We start from the raw sequence: 16,875 nt of genomic DNA on the forward strand, positions 1-16,875 counted from the left end.
ATGAAAAGTTCGCAAACTCCGAGCTGGAAACCCGCAAAAAAACATCCGACGTAACCCAAGACCCGCCTTTCGTGCTGGACGACAGGGGGCGTGGTCTAGTGAGGACGCGCCCCCTTTTTAAAGCTACAGTTGCATGCGTGTTCAACGCGGCTGGCGTTTAGCCGGAAATACAACTTTTACTTCCGTTCCCGGAGCGTGACCTTCAAAATAAAATGCACTTCGTAATAATAATGGATTTGATTTTATATCGTCCTTTTCTATTATTAGATACTCAAAGCGCTCACGGAGAAGTGACGTTTTACAAAAATAATTTTTTTTTGAGGTCTCATAATAGATTTTGAAGTGAAATAAAAAGACACAAATACACATACTTTGATCGATTGATTGAAACTAATTGATTGATACTTTTATTAGTAGATTGCACAGTTCAGTATATATTCCGTACAATTGACTACTAAATGGTAACACCCCAATAAGTTTTTCAACTTGTTTAAAAAAATGTTCTATAAATTTGGCCCCCTGAGTTAAAATATTTACCCAGGCCTGATCCAAACGTTCCCATCAGACTGCATGGAAAGTGTTGGGTTTTCATCCAGGATGTCTCTTTGCACTGCTGCATTCATCTTTCCCTCTATCCTGACTAGTTCCTGCCCTGGAAACCATGATGCTGTCACCGCCATGCTTGATTGTGAGGGGTGGTATTGTCCGGGTGATGAGCAGTGGCTGCTTTCTTCCAAACATGACGCCGAAGATTCCAATCTTAGTCTCATCGGACCAGAGAATTTAGTTTTTTGTGGTCTCAGAGACTTCCAGGTGCATTTTGGCAAACTTTTTACGAAGAAATGTCTTCCTACGATTGGTGGTTTGCAGCAGAGATTGTTGTCCTTCTGGAAGGTTCTTCGGTCCCCACAAGGGAAAGCTGGAGCTTCAGTTTTGGACAAGATTTCTAACAAAAAGTGTAAGTTTAAGATAAAAAAAAAAAGATGACAAGAAGGTATGGTCTCTCCCTGCTTTTATTTTGACGGACATTTTAGTCGTGAAAGTGAGCGTCTGTGCCTTTGTTTTGAAAATGCAGCACATGTCATGATTGAAAAAAAACGACACAAGTGATGTTAGATTTTGTTACACAAACAAACGGAGAATCTCATTGGCTGATAGGTCGTCCGGGTGTACCTAATGTTGTGGCCAATGAGGAGAGGTATGTTGACCAGGGTCTTCACTGCAAGGGAGAACTGCGGGTGGGAATCATTATTCTGGACTCCATGCTCCTGATGAGAGGCACTGCAACGCACGTTAAAAACATCAGCAACGCAAAAACAACGCCTGTGACTGTGTGTCGCTTTTAAAAGTGCTCTCCCACTGGTCAATATATGAAATAACAAGTGTGTGTAAAAATGTGGAGTGCTCCCCCTCTGGTCAACATATGAAATAACAAGTGTGTGTAAAAATGTGAAGAGCTCCCCATCTTGTCAATATATGAAATAACAAGTGTGTGTAAAAATGTGGAGTGCTCCTCCTCTGGTCAACATATGAAATAACAAGTTTGTGTAAAAATGTGCAGTGCTCCTCCTCTGGTCAACATATGAAATAACAAGTGTGTGTAAAAATGTGGAGTGCTCCCCCTGTGGCCAACATCTGAAATAACAAGTGTGTGTAAAAATGTGAAGTGACCCCCCTCTGGTCAATATATGAAATAACAAGTGTGTGTAAAAATGTGAAGTGCTCCTGTAGTCGACATATGAAATAACAAGTGTGTGTAAACATATGAAGTGATCCCCCTCTGGTCAACATATGAAATAACAAGTGTGTGCAAAAATGTGAAGTGATCCCCCTCTGGCCAACATATGAAATAACAAGTGTGTGCAAAAATGTGAAGTGATCCCCCTCAGGCCAACATATGAAATGACAAGTGTGTGTAAAAATGTGAAATGCTCCTCCTCTGGTCAACATATGAAATAACAAGTGTGTGTAAAATGTGAAGTGATCCCCCTCTAGTCAACATATGAAATAACAAGGGTGTGTAAAAATGTGAAGTGCTCCTCCTCTGGTCAACATATGAAATAACAAGTGTGTGTAAAATATGAAGTGATCCCCCTCTGGTCGACATATGAAATAACAAGTGTGTTTAAGAAATGTGGAATGCTCCCCCACTGGTCAATATATAAAATAACAAGTGTGTGTAAAAAAAGTGAAGTGCTCTCCCTAGCCAACATATGAAATAACAAGTGTGTATAAAAACGTGACGCGCTCTACCTCTGGCCAGCATATGAAATAACAAGTGTGTGTAAGAAATGTGGAGTGCTCCCCCTCCGGTCAACATATGAAATAACAAGTGTGTGTAAAAACGTGAAGTGCTCCCCCTCTGGCCAACATATGAAATAACAAGTGTGTGTAAGAAATGTGGAGTGCTCGCCTTCTAGTCAACATATGAAATAACAAGTGTGTGTAAAAATGTGAAGTGCTCCCCCTCTGGCCAACATATGAAATAACAAGTGTGTGTAAGAAATGTGGAGTGCTCGCCCTCTAGTCAACATATGAAATAACAAGTGTGTGTAAAAATGTGAAGTGCTCCCCCTCTGGCCAACATATAAAATAACAAGTGTGTGCAAAAATGTGGAGTGCTCCCCCTTTGGCAAACATATGAAATAACAAGAGTGTGTAAAAATGTGGAGTGGAAGTGCTCCCCCTGTGGCCAGCATATGAAATAACAAGTGTGTGTAAACATGTGGAGTGGAAGTGCTCCCCCTGTGGCCAACATATGAAATAACAAGTGTGTGTAAGAAATATGGAGTGCTCGCCCTCTGGTCAACATATGAAATAACAAGTGTGTGTAAAAATGTGGAGTGCTCGCCCTCTGGTCAACATATGAAATAACAAGTGTGTGTAAGAAATGTGGAGTGCTCCCCTTCTGGTCAACATATGAAATAACAATTGTATGTAAAAATGTGAAGTGCTTCCCCTCTGGCCAACATATGAAATAACAAGTGTGTGTTAAAATGTGAAGTGCTCCCCCTGTGGTCAACATATGAAATAACAAGTGTGTTTAAGAAATGTGGAATGTCCCCCCTCTGGTCAATATATGAAATAACAAGTGTGTGTAAAAATGTGAAGTGCTCTCCCTGTGGCCAACATATGAAACAACAAGTGTGTGTAAAAATGTGACGCGATCTATATTTGGCCAACATGAAAGTGTGTGTAAGAAATGTGGAGTGCTCCCCTTCTGGCCAACATATGAAACAACAGGTGTGTGTTAAAATGTGAAGTGCTCCCCCTGTGGCCAACATATGAAATAAAAAGTGTGTGTAAAAATGTGGGGTGCTCCCCTCTGGCCAACATATGAAATAACAAGTGTGTGTAAAAATGTGAAGTGCTTCCCCTGTGGCCAACATATGAAAAAACAAGTGCGTTTAAAAATGTGGAATGCTCCCCCTCTGGTCAATATATGAAATAACAAGTGTGTGTAAAAATGTGAAGTGCTCTCCCTGTGGCCAACATATGAAATAACAAGTGTGTGTAAAAACATGATGTGCTCTACCTCTGGCCAACATATGAAATAACAAGTGTGTGTAAGAAATGTGGATTGCTCCCCCTCTGGTCAACATATGAAATAACAAGTGTGTGTAAAAACCTGATGCGCTCTATCTCTGGCCAACATATGAAATAACAAGTGTGTGTAAGAAATGAGAAGTGCTCCCCCTCTGGTCAACATATGAAATAATTGAAAAAAATAAAATTTTCTCACAATGTGTCAACTTTTTTCTTATAAAAGTGGGAACAATTTCTCATCTTATTTCTGTTTCGGTAACATTGCAATATTTTCTAGTAAAATGATGACTTTTTTAATGTAAAATTATCGCTTTTTGATGCAAAATGCTGACATTTTTTGGGAAAATTGTGACGTTTATCACAATAGTGCCACATTTTTTGTTGTTCTCATAAAATAGTGACTTAAATGATGACTTTTCTCATAATTTTGCCAAGTCAATTCCGATCATCGTTACGATATTGCCAAAATTGGAAAGTTTTCTTATAAAATTGTGACTTTTGTCGAGTAAAATTACGACCCTTTTTTATAAAATTGCCAAAACTGAAAACTTTTCTTGTAAAATTGCAACTGTTGTGAAGTGAAAATTTTAACTTTTACAATAATATCACACAAATATTCATTTTTTTTTGTAAAGTTTTGTAAAATTTTGTAAAACGTTTATTATAATACTACCAAAATTTTAAGTTTTTCTTGTGAAACTGTGACCTTTTTCTTGTGAAATTCCAACAAATTTTTCACAACAAGCTTTTTTATATTAGCATAGTATGTATATATTAGTTATGTTGTAAATACACTTTTTTATATATCTAAAAAGGCTGCTCCTAAAGAGGCATTTATTTCAGGTCTCAAGAGTGTAACAATACAAGAATGTGTGTGTGTGTGTGTGTGTGTGTGTGTGTGTGTGTGTGTGTGTGTGTGTGTGTGTGTGTGTGTGTGTGTGTGTGTGTAGCTGGCCTACCGGTGTACTGCACGTTGGCGTCCCAGCCCTCTTTGAGCCAGGCAGCGTTCCTGGTTTCCTCTCGAGACTGGAGGTCTTCATAAGCTGCAAAAATATGTTTTTTGATCACGTAGACAACATTTTCACCTCCAGTCCTGTTGGTGGCGCTATTGCACGTTACCAAGAGAGCGCAAAGGCGGAAATAAGAACTGCACACTCGTGGAGAAACTTCATCCGGTTAACTCAGCGCTTGGCTTGGGAAATAGTATTAAATAGAAAACAAATTTTCACTGGCCTGCTAGCTGTGCTGTGGACCTCTAAATAGCGAGCATAAAACGTTAGCATGCTAAAGAAGGCGTGTTGTAATGAGAACAGTACTTGTAAGATGCCGAAAACGATCAAAATCCACAGATTTTAGGTGGAAATAAATAAAAGGAGCTGGAGTACTGGCATAAAACGTTAGCTTGCTAACAAAGGAAAAGTTAGCGTTCTTCAAAAACGGTGCCAGGTATCAAAAGTCATGATTTCCGGGATTAAAACAAATAAAATGAACTGAAATGCTAGTGTAAAACGTTAGCATGATAACACAGAAAAAGTCAGCATATTTCTGAATTGGCCCAAAATATAAAAAGCCATGATTTTCGGGATTAAAAAAATAAAATTAGCTAAAATGCTAGCGTAAAACATTAGCATGATAAAATAGGAAAAGTTGGCGTTCTTCGAAGACGGTGCCAGGTATAAAAAGTCATAATTTTCAGGATTAAAATAAATGTAATTAGCTGAAATGCTAATGTAAAACGTTAGCATGATAATACAAAGAAGTCAGCATATTTCCAAGTTGGCCCAAAATATAAAAAGCCATGATTTTTGGAATTCAAAAAATAAAATTAGCTAAAATGCTAGCGTAAAACATTAGCATGATAAAATAGGAAAAGTTGGCGTTCTTTGAAGACGGTGCCAGGTATCAAAAGTCATGATTTTCAGGATTAAAACAAATTTAATTAGCTGAAATGCTAGCGTAAAACGTTAGCATGATAAAACAGAAAAAGTCAGCATATTTCCAAGTTGGCCCAAAATATAAAAAGCCATGATTTTCGGAATTCAAAAAATAAAATTATCTAATATGCTAGCGTAAAACATTAGCATGATAAAATAGGAAAAGTTGGCGTTCTTCGAAGACGGTGCCAGGTATCAAAAGTCGTGATTTTCAGCATAAAAACTAATTTATTTAGCTGAAATGCTAGTGTAAAACGTTAGCATGATAAAACAGAAAAAGTCATCATATTTCTAAATTGGCCCAAAATATAAAAAGCCATGATTTCCGGGATTAATCAAATAAAATTAGCTAAAATGCTAGCGTAAAACATTAGCATGATAACATAGGAAAAACTGGCGTTCTTCGAAGATGGCGCCTTGTATCAAAAGTCATGATTTTCAGGATTAAACAAATAAAACTAGCTGAAATGCTAGCATAAAACGTTAGCATGATAACATAGGCTGCGATGAGGTGGCGACTTGTCCAAGGTGTACCCCGCCTTCCGCCCGATTGTAGCTGAGATAGGCACCAGCGTGCCGAAAGGGAATAAGCGGTAGAAAATGGATAGATGGATGGATGATAACATAGGAAAAGTCAGCATACCTCTAAATTGGCGCCAAATATAAAAAGCCATGATTTTCAAGATCAATCAAATAAAATTAGCTAATATGCTAGCGTAAAACATTAGCATGCTAACAGAGGAAAAGTTAGCGTCCTTAGAAAACGGCGACAGGTATTAAAAGTCATGACTTACAGGATCAAACAAATAAAATTAGTGAAATTGCTAAAGTAAAACGTTAGCATGATAACATAGGAAAAGTCAGCATACTTCTAAGTTGGCACAAAATATAAAAAGGCACGATTTTGAGGTTTAAAAAAAATAACGTTAGCGAAAATGCTAGCCTAAAACGTTAGCATGCTAACCTTGGCATGATAACGTGGGAAAAGTTTACATACTTTAAAGACGGCGCCAAGCATCAAAAGCCATGATTTTTAGGTTAAAACGGAAGAAAATTTGTTAAAATACTAGCTTAAAATGTTATCATTCTAACATTAGCATTGCGTGATAACGTAGGAAAAATGTAAGACGGCGCCAGGTATCAAAAGCTGTGATTTTGGGGATTAAACAAATGAAATTCGCTAAAATGCTAGTAAAATGAAAATAAAAAAAACGTTAGCATGCTAATGTTAAAATGATAACATAAGAAAAGTCGACATACTTCTATTTTGGCGCCAAATATCAAAAGATTTTGAGAAAAAAATTAGTTAACTAAAATGCGAGCATTAAACATTAGCATGCTTACATTACCATGCTAACATGAAACAAATTCATTTTGATAGTAGGCTAATGTAACTAATATAGACACTTACATCATGTGTTGTCTTCATTATAACACTTATATAAGACTTTTAAAGTCATTTTGATAGTAGGCTAATATAACTAATATAGACACTTACATCATGTGTTGTCTTCATTATAATACTTATATAATACTTTTAACGTCATTTTGATAGTAGGCTATAATAGCTAATATAGACACTTACATCATGTGTTGCCTTCACTATAACACTTATATAAGACTTTTAACGTCATTTTGATAGTAGGCTAATGTAGCTAATATAGACACTTACATCATGTGTTGCTTTTATTATAACACTTATATAAGACTTTTAAAGTCATTTTGATAGTAGGCTAATATAGACACTTACATCATGTGTTGCCTTCATTATAACACTAATATAAGACTTTTAAAGTCATTTTGATAGTAAGCTATAAAAACTAATCTAGACACTTACATCATGTGTTGCCTTCATTATAACACTAATATAAGACTTTTAACGTAATTTTGATAGTAGGCTAATATAGACACTTATATCATGTGTTGCCTTCATTTTAACACTTATATCAGACTTTTAACGTAATTTTGATAGTAGGCTAATATAGACACTTACATCATGTGTTGCCTTCATTATAACACTTATATAAGACTTTTAACGTAATTTTGATAGTAGGCTAATGTAACTAATATAGACACTTACATCATGTGTTGCCTTCATTATAACACTTATATAAGACTTTTAAAGTCATTTTGATAGTAGGCTAATATAGACACTTACATCATGTGTTGCCTTCATTATAACACTTATATAAGACTTTTAAAGTCATTTTGATAGTAGACTATAATAACTAATATAGACACTTACATCATGTGTTGCCTTCATTATAAAACACTTATATAAGACTTTTAAAGTCATTTTGATAGTAGGCTAATGTAACTAATATAGACACTTACATCATGTGTTGGCTTGATTATAACACTTATATAATACTTTTAAAGTCATTTTGATAGTAGGCTAATGTAGCTAATATAGACACTTACATCATGTGTTGTCTTCATTATAACACTTATATAAGACTTTTAAAGTCATTTTGATAGTAGGCTATAATAACTAATATAGACACTTACATCATGTGTTGCCTTCATTATAACACTAATATAAGACTTTTAACGTAATTTTGATAGTAGGCTAATATAGACACTTACATCATGTGTTGCCTTCATTATAACACTTACATAAGACTTTTAACGTAATTTTGATAGTAGGCTAATATAGACACTTACATCATGTGTTGCCTTCATTATAACACTTATATAAGACTTTTAAATTCATTTTGATAGTAGGCTATAATAACTAATATAGACACTTACATCATGTGTTGCCTTCATTATAACACTAATATAAGACTTTTAACGTAATTTTGATAGTAGGCTAATATAGACACTTACATCATGTGTTGCCTTCATTATAACACTTACATAAGACTTTTAACGTAATTTTGATAGTAGGCTAATATAGACACTTACATCATGTGTTGCCTTCATTATAACACTTATATAAGACTTTTAAATTCATTTTGATAGTAGGCTATAATAACTAATATAGACACTTACATCATGTGTTGTCTTCATTATAACACTTATATAAGACTTTTGAAGTCATTTTGATAGTAGGCTATAAAACAAATATAGACACTTACATCATGTGTTGCCTTCATTATAACACTTATATAAGACTTTTAAATTCATTTTGATAGTAGGCTATAATAACTAATATAGACACTTACATCATGTGTTGCCTTCATTATAACACTAATATAAGACCTTTAACGTAATTTTGATAGTAGGCTAATATAGACACTTACATCATGTGTTGCCTTCATTATAACACTTATATAAGACTTTTAAATTCATTTTGATAGTAGGCTATAATAACTAATATAGACACTTACATCATGTGTTGCCTTCATTATAACACTTATATAAGACTTTTGAAGTCATTTTGATAGTAGGCTAATGTAGCTAATATAGACACTTACATCATAAAAGAAGTATTAAAATGCAGTGGTGTGTCAAAGAGGCTCACCCCATAAGTGATGGACGACGTACAAATCGCCGATCTGCGTGAAGAAGCCGCCCACGGCCTCGTTGTTCTCCTGCCGGTGTCTGATGGCCCTCGCCCTGGCGCGAGACAAAGTTAGTGCCGGGTGTTGTTGATGTCGGGGTGTGGGCGGGTGCCGTCTCACCAGTGGTTGCCCCACTCGATCATGGTTCCTGGCTAAGAGAAGAGGAGCAGAAGAGGAGCATGAGGACACGGCGGTCAGGAGGACAGCATGTGCACACCTTCAGCTGGTATGTCCGCATCTCATAAATGTTTGGTCCCGGTCTGGGAAGAGGTTCGTTCCAGAAACTGAACTCCAGCAGCAGCTGATTCCGTCTGGAATGCAACATGGTCGCTCTTTCTTTGCGGAAATCCAAATATTCCTGTGGACAAAAGTAGGAAATCATGTGAGGGCGATCTAGTATCTTGTACCATCTAGTACCTTGTACCATCTAGTACCTTGTACCATCTAGTACCTTGTGCCATCTAGTACCTTGTACTGTCTAGTACCTTGTACCATCTAGTACCTTGTACCATCTAGTATCTTGTACCATCTAGTACCTTGTACCATCTAGTACCTTGTACCATCTAGTACCTTGTGCCATCTAGTACCTTGTACCATCTAGTACCTTGTACCGTCTAGTACCTTGTACCATCTAGTACCTTGTACCATCTAGTACCTTGTGCCATCTAGTACCTTGTACCATCTAGTACCTTGTGCCATCTAGTACCTTGTGCCATCTAGTACCTTGTACCATCTAGTACATTGTACCATCTAGTACCTTGTACCATCTAGTACCTTGTACCATCTAGTTCCTTGTACCATCTAGTACCTTGTGCCATCTAGTACCTTGTACCGTCTAGTACCTTGTGCCATCTAGTACCTTGTACCATCTAGTACCTTGTGCCATCTAGTACCTTGTGCCATCTAGTACCTTGTACCATCTAGTACATTGTACCATCTAGTACCTTGTACCATCTAGTACCTTGTACCATCTAGTTCCTTGTACCATCTAGTACCTTGTGCCATCTAGTACCTTGTACCATCTAGTACCTTGTGCCATCTAGTACCTTGTACCGTCTAGTACCTTGTGCCATCTAGTACATTGTACCATCTAGTACCTTGTACCATCTAGTACCTTGTGCCATCTAGTACCTTGTACCGTCTAGTTCCTTGTGCCATCTAGTACATTGTACCATCTAGTACCTTGTACCGTCTAGTACCTTGTGCCATCTAGTACCTTGTGCCATCTAGTACCTTGTACCGTCTAGTACCTTGTGCCATCTAGTACCTTGTACCATCTAGTACATTGTACCATCTAGTACCTTGTACCATCTAATACATTGTACCATCTAGTACCTTGTGCCATCTAGTACCTTGTACCATCTAGTACCTTATACCATCTAGTACCTTATACCATCTAATACCTTGTGCCATCTAGTACATTGTACCATCTAGTTCCTTGTACCATCTAGTACCTTGTACCATCTAGTACATTGTACCGTCTAGTACCTTGTACTGTCTAGTACCTTGTACCATCTAGTACCTTGTACCATCTAGTTCCTTGTACCATCTAGTACCTTGTGCCATCTAGTACATTGTACCATCTAGTACCTTGTACCATCTAGTACCTTGTGCCATCTAGTAGCTTGTACCGTCTAGTACCTTGTACCATCTAGTACCTTGTACCATCTAGTACATTGTACCATCTAGTACCTTGTACCATCTAGTACCTTGTACCGTCTAGTACCTTGTACCATCTAGTACCTTGTACCATCTAGTACTTTGTACCATCTAGTACCTTGTGCCATCTAGTACTTTGTACCATCTAGTACCTTGTACCATCTAGTACATTGTACCATCTAGTACCTTGTGCCATCTAGTACATTGTACCATCTAGTACCTTGTACCGTCTAGTACCTTGTACCATCTAGTACCTTGTACCATCTAGTACCTTGTACCATCTAGTACCTTGTGCCATCTAGTACATTGTACCATCTAGTACCTTGTACCATCTAGTACCTTGTGCCATCTAGTACCTTGTACCGTCTAGTACCTTGTACCATCTAGTACCTTACACCATCTAGTACCTTGCGCCATCTAGTACCTTGTTAGCTTTCAGCTTGTTGAGACATTCCATCAAGGCAGGGTAGCCCCCCCTGTAGCGCCACAGGTGCACTGCAGACACACCAGCAGGTCAGTGCATAGATTTCACATAAACATATACATAAACATATACAAATACATATACATATACATAAATATATACATATACATATACATAAATATATACATATACATATACATATACATAAATATATACATATACATATACATGCACATATACATATACATATACATAAATATATACATATACATATACATATACATAAATATATACATATACATATACATAAATATATACATATACATATACATATACATACACATATACATATACATATATATAACATTTATTTATTGGTATATTATATCTATATTATAGATATATATATATATATAATTATACATATAATATATATTATCTATTCATATTTATATGTACATATATACTAGGGGTGTGGGAAAAAATTGATTCTCATTTTTTTTTAAATCGATTAAAATGTTTATTTTATTATCAGTCTAACAAACCACTACACAATATGTTACTGCAGACTAATTAGGAGTCTTTGTTGGTTTACTTCCTACTAAAAGACAAGTTGTCTAGTATGTTCAACATTTTATTAAGGACTAAATTCTTCTTTGATTGCAATAAAGTAATTAAGATTTTCTGACATTATTTTGTGGGCCCTTTTATTTTGAAGGAAACCTTAAACACATTTTGTAACCGATACTTATACCAATATTTTGGTATCGGCACAACACTCGTACAAAGTCTCCCGGACAGAAGCCCATTAGAAAGTATTCAGTAACAAACGTGTCCGCATTATTCAACTTCCTGCATCATGAGCAATGTTGTGACTGCAAATTACCACACCGCTTCATGCTTAAAGACAGCATAGATCTGTCATCAGGTTAGTGTTTTTTTTTATTTATAGCTACCTCAGCAAACAACGATAACAACTCAGGACAAAAGGTATCAAGAGGAATGAACGATCATGAAAGACGGTCGAGGACGTAGAGAAGGTAGCGAGTGCTAACACAATCCTGGTACTCGCATGTGATAAGGAGGGTGATTAGTACTTGTGTTCATGTCAGACCTGCTTGGTCCTGCTCTCCGTACCAGGTGTTCCAGCTTCCGACAACCTCGCACGGAAAGTTCTGGTCCTGATGGAGCCTCTTTTGCACCTCAGCCCTAAAAAGGGTTTTAAAAAGACAACAGTGAGTAGAACAGTCTTGGTACGCCGACGTCGACTCGATGCCATCAGCAGGAATTAAACATACCGTATTTCCTTGAATTTCCGCCGGGTATATACAGTATTATGCACCTGCCTTGAATTACCACAGGGTCAAACTCGTCACGTCACGAGTGACACTTCCCCTGTCATCATTTTCAAAATAGAGGAGGCTGATTTCAATCATTTGAAATCGCATAAAGGGAAGAAGATTAAGAGCTATTCAGTAGGATTTAAGGTCCAAGCAAAAAGAACAGTAAGCAGCTATATTTTATTACTATACCGTAGCTGCGTGTGTCAAATATGCGTCATTAAATGACTCCCGCCTCCTGGTGGTAGAGGGCGCTAGTGATCCTTCTCCCGACTACTCGGCTGCAGAAAAAGTGACAAAGTGTGACTTGATATGTGCTGGGACGGATATGACGCGGGGGTGCACGAGGGACCTTTTAGGATGTAACACCACTACTCCCATGCTGGCTATATAGACAACCGGGCTGAAATAAAGCATGTTCAAGTCCTAAATACCCAGTGTATTATTCATACAAGAACACTTCATGGTGGGATAAAGAGATCACCCACAGAGCAGAAGGGGAGGGGGAGTTGTCCGAGGATAATTCTGTCGTTGCCCGCACGTGAGGAGCCGAGCTAACTGATAGCTGTTTTCTAAACTGGACTTTCAATCGAAGCAGGAGGTAATAAAGGAAGAGAGACTTTTAAAACTGAAGAAAGATAAGGAAGACTTCTATAAAGAAGTTATTGATGTATTGTAATCCACAGGATGATGTTGTCTTGACCCCAGATCTACAAGGCAGGGCCTGACCTCCCACCAGGCACCTTTTCTTTGAACTCTTTTGTAACAAAGGCAAAGGCTGTTTACGACCCCCCCTCCCTTAGAAACAGCTGTTGCCATGTAATCAGGGAAAGTCCAAATAAAAATACAATCTTTCATCAGAGCGTAGGGCGACACTGTACAAGGGTACAGTGTCTACGCGTTTCTCCTCAATTGAGCTAAATTGAATTCTGTCTTTGTTTAATTCCTTGCTTCTTGTCTTGTTTAATAGATGTCATCATTTTTTGAACCTGACAATCCGATATCAATATCAGATCGAGAGTCCTGTACTTTTTTTTAATTCATGCATCCAATTTTCGTGTTTTTTTTTTTTAATTTACTAATAGTGTGGGGGTCTTGGAACGTAACCCCCGCAGATAGCAGGGATCTGCACCTGTGAGTGCTTGTCGGTGGGGGAGGGGCTTATAGCTATACCCGTAGCTATAAGCCCCTCCCCAGCGGCAAATCTTGTCAAGACGCGAGTCGGGTACGTAGCCGTCCAACTAAAAATAGTATCTTGAAAAGGTCGGAGTGCTCGCTAGGTTGGCAACACCGATCTAACCCTCCCGTTCTGTCTTCTTATGCTCTGGCAGAGCAGGTGTGTTTTTTTGAGCAAACAGGTAGCACAATACGGGAAAGGGCGAGAAGAGACTCACTCCAGGCTGTTGTAGGCTTCTAGGCACTCTGGTTTCACGTTGTGGACTGGAAGAAGAAAACAAAAATAATAACAACCCGCAGATGTTCAACCACAGAGACAACAATCCCAGGTTTGGCCGTGTAGAGAAGCCTACATTGGATTTTGTAGAGGTTGCTGGTCTCCTTCTTGGAGAGCAAGTTGGAGTGAGCGTCTTTCCTGGCGTCCGCTTTCTGCGCCGACAGGGAGCGGAGGAACCAACCTTGGGAAAAGTTCCTGGCGGGAAAGAAGAAAATGAGCGAGGTGAGGAACATCCTTTAGGATCAGTTCCACTTTCTGTCCGCAGGGAACAAAACACATTCAGGTAGAACGAAAGAATGTAATCATTTAGCGAAGCAAAGTGTTGAAGTGACAGAATAATAATAACACATGTGAATTCAAACCATGTCAAAATCCGGAAAAAAAAAGAGTATTTGTTCCTAAAATGAGACACGGCTGTGAAATTTCATCATTTAAATCCTTCAGAAGCTCTCCTTCTTTTTTTTTTGTTCCATATTGACGATGTCAAAGTCTAAGTCTACAATGGTGTGAATATAACGATTACATCCGATTCCGATTGGATTGAGATTGGACTCGACACAGTTCTCCATTCAAACCCATTCTTGCAATGTTTTGTTTGGTGTAAAAGTTGCAATGGAACTTTTTTAAAGGAGGTTCCAGGTTAGAAAAGTTCAAAACTTATTTTTCATGAGGGGTTCCCTCAATCATCAGGAGATGATTGAGGGAACCCCTCATGAAACAGTTCTGTAGAGATGAAGTAGTCCTATGATTTTTCCCACACCTACATATTGCGCTCTACCACGGTATCAAGCACTATTCTCTGGATAATCCAATCAAGACATACATGTATATATATATATATATATATATATATATATATATATATATATATATATACGGTGGGGCAAAATTTTCATCATAGGTACACTTCAACTGTGAGAGACAGAATGTGAAATAAAAAATCCAGGAATTCCCATTGTAGGAATTTTAAAGAATTTATTTGTAAATTATGGTGGAAAATAAGTATTTGGTCACTGATGGAAGGAGGTTCTGGCTCCAAATCTCACGATACATGGCCCCATTCATTCTTTCCTTAACACGGATCAATCGTCCTGTCCCCTTAGCAGAAAAACAGCCCACAAAGCATGATGTTTCCACCCCCATGCTTCACAGTAGGTATGGTGTTCTTGGGATGCAACTCAGTATTCTTCTTCCTCCAAACACGACCAGTTGAGTTTATACCAAAATGGATACATGGATGATACAGCAGAGGATTGGGAGAATGTCATGTGGTCAGATGAAACCAAAATAGAATATATAGCCATCCGTCCATCCATTTTTGTACCGCTTGTATGTAAGTATGTATATCTGTATGTATGTATGCATGCATGTATGTATGTGTATATGTATATACTGCATGTATGTATATACTGTATGTATGTATATACTGTATGTATGTATGTATATATATATATATGTACTGTATATACATATGTGTACATATGTATGTATACATATACATACATACACATATGTATACATACATATACACATATATAGGCTATATATACATAGATATATACACATATATATGCACATATATACTTAAATATATACACACATATACATAAAAACTCACATATATACATATATATATATATATATATATATATATATACATATATATACTGTATGTATGGATATATATACATATATATGTATATGTATGTATGTACTGTATGCATGTATGTATGTATGTATATATATATATATATACATACATACATATGTATGTATGTATGTATGCATGTATGCATGCATGTATGTATGTATGTATATATATATATATATATATATATATATATATGTATGTATGTATGTATATATATATATATATATATATATATATGTATGTATGTATGTATGTATGTATGTATGTATGTATGTATGTATTGTACACACTTGTGTCTTCTGCAGCAGTTTAAAGACACATTATGAAAATAAAGTTTGGTTGACTTAAAACAAACTGTAAGATAAGTGACAGTGCAACTTTTCACGGGACAAAGGTCAGAAGTTCAGCAAATGATTAAATCCGACTGTCCCTCCTCACTTTCCGTAGACAATGTGCACACTCAGCATTTTTCTTTAAAAACAACAACAAACAGCAAAATATCATGTGTAGTCTTGCCCAAATGACCTCTTTCTTATGGAAAACAACTTTAAAAAACAATGTCTGGCAGTTATGTCAGTGGTCAAGAGTACAGTTGATAAAGTGAAGCACAACAGCTCTGAAATATGATGAGTCATGCTCACCTGGACACTTGGCGCACACTCGCAACACAAAACCTCAACAAAGTTCTTCTTTTGGGTCCAAGTGAGCTGGCGGAGGTCGCCATGGTTCTTCTGTGTCCAACTTCTCCTGTTGGCCTATCAAACTCTCTCTCTCTCTCTCTCCTACACACTCACACACACACACACACACACACACACACACACACACACACACACACACACACACACTCACACACACACACACACACACACACACAGTAGGTTAATGTTTAGCTTCCTTGTCAACAGCGCGCCGGGGTTTGAAAGGGTCACGTGACACGGAAGTATCGACAGCTTTTTATTTTTATTTCTTTAATTATTATTATTTTTTTGTACGATTTTATAAACCTTTATTTATAAAATGCAACATTTACAAACAATCGTGAAATACAAATAATCAAAACAGTACAAAAACAGTACAATGCCAGGGGCTTGTAAACTCAATTAAGTAACTAAAATAGAATATTATATATATATATATATATATATATATATATATATATATATATATATATATATATATATATATATACATACATCTATATATCTATATATATATAGATATATAGATGTATGTATATATGTATATATGTATATATATATATATATATATATATATATATATATATACAGTCTCGTATTCAGCACTATTCACATGTGAATAACACAAATACAGTCTATTTTGCAGCATTATTCACATGTG

General features: G+C 36.8%; 2 protein-coding genes across 2 annotated transcripts in view; both read right to left on the minus strand.

Annotated features, from left to right (window-relative positions):
• The window catches only part of castor1 (cytosolic arginine sensor for mTORC1 subunit 1), a 35,066-nt gene extending 34,976 nt beyond the window's left edge, over nt 1–90 (minus strand). Inside the window, exon 1 of the mRNA XM_061894342.1 lies at nt 1–90. This exon is cut by the window's left edge and continues 194 nt beyond it. Coding sequence (XP_061750326.1) covers nt 1–45 — 45 coding nt within the window. The 5' untranslated portion in view covers nt 46–90.
• Nucleotides 91–995: 905 nt separating this feature from the next.
• nipsnap1 (nipsnap homolog 1 (C. elegans)) lies at nt 996–16,320 on the minus strand. The gene is made up of 10 exons (XM_061894354.1): nt 16,155–16,320; nt 13,939–14,057; nt 13,804–13,849; nt 12,184–12,278; nt 11,070–11,140; nt 9,204–9,344; nt 9,107–9,138; nt 8,947–9,041; nt 4,506–4,589; nt 996–1,281 (listed from the first exon to the last, which is right to left on the minus strand). Exons 1-10 carry the CDS (start codon nt 16,235–16,237, stop codon nt 1,217–1,219), a joined length of 831 nt encoding a protein of 276 aa, XP_061750338.1. The 5' UTR covers nt 16,238–16,320; the 3' UTR covers nt 996–1,216.
• Nucleotides 16,321–16,875: the final 555 nt, after the last annotated feature.

This window comes from Nerophis ophidion, linkage group LG01, assembly GCF_033978795.1.
Source record: "Nerophis ophidion isolate RoL-2023_Sa linkage group LG01, RoL_Noph_v1.0, whole genome shotgun sequence".
In the NCBI taxonomy this organism is placed as follows: domain Eukaryota; kingdom Metazoa; phylum Chordata; class Actinopteri; order Syngnathiformes; family Syngnathidae; genus Nerophis; species Nerophis ophidion.

Bases quoted from the DNA above. Each gene is read 5' to 3' on its own strand.
- nipsnap1 (XM_061894354.1), bottom strand. From the start codon at position 16,237: ATGGCGACCTCCGCCAGCTCACTTGGACCCAAAAGAAGAACTTTGTTG. The intron at 13,850-13,938 runs GTAGGCTTCTCT...TTCTTCTTCCAG, and splicing joins CAACCTCTACAAAATCCAAT to TCCACAACGTGAAACCAGAG. The intron at 1,282-4,505 runs GTAGGCCAGCTA...CGTGCGTTGCAG, and splicing joins CGCCAACGTGCAGTACACCG to TGCCTCTCATCAGGAGCATG.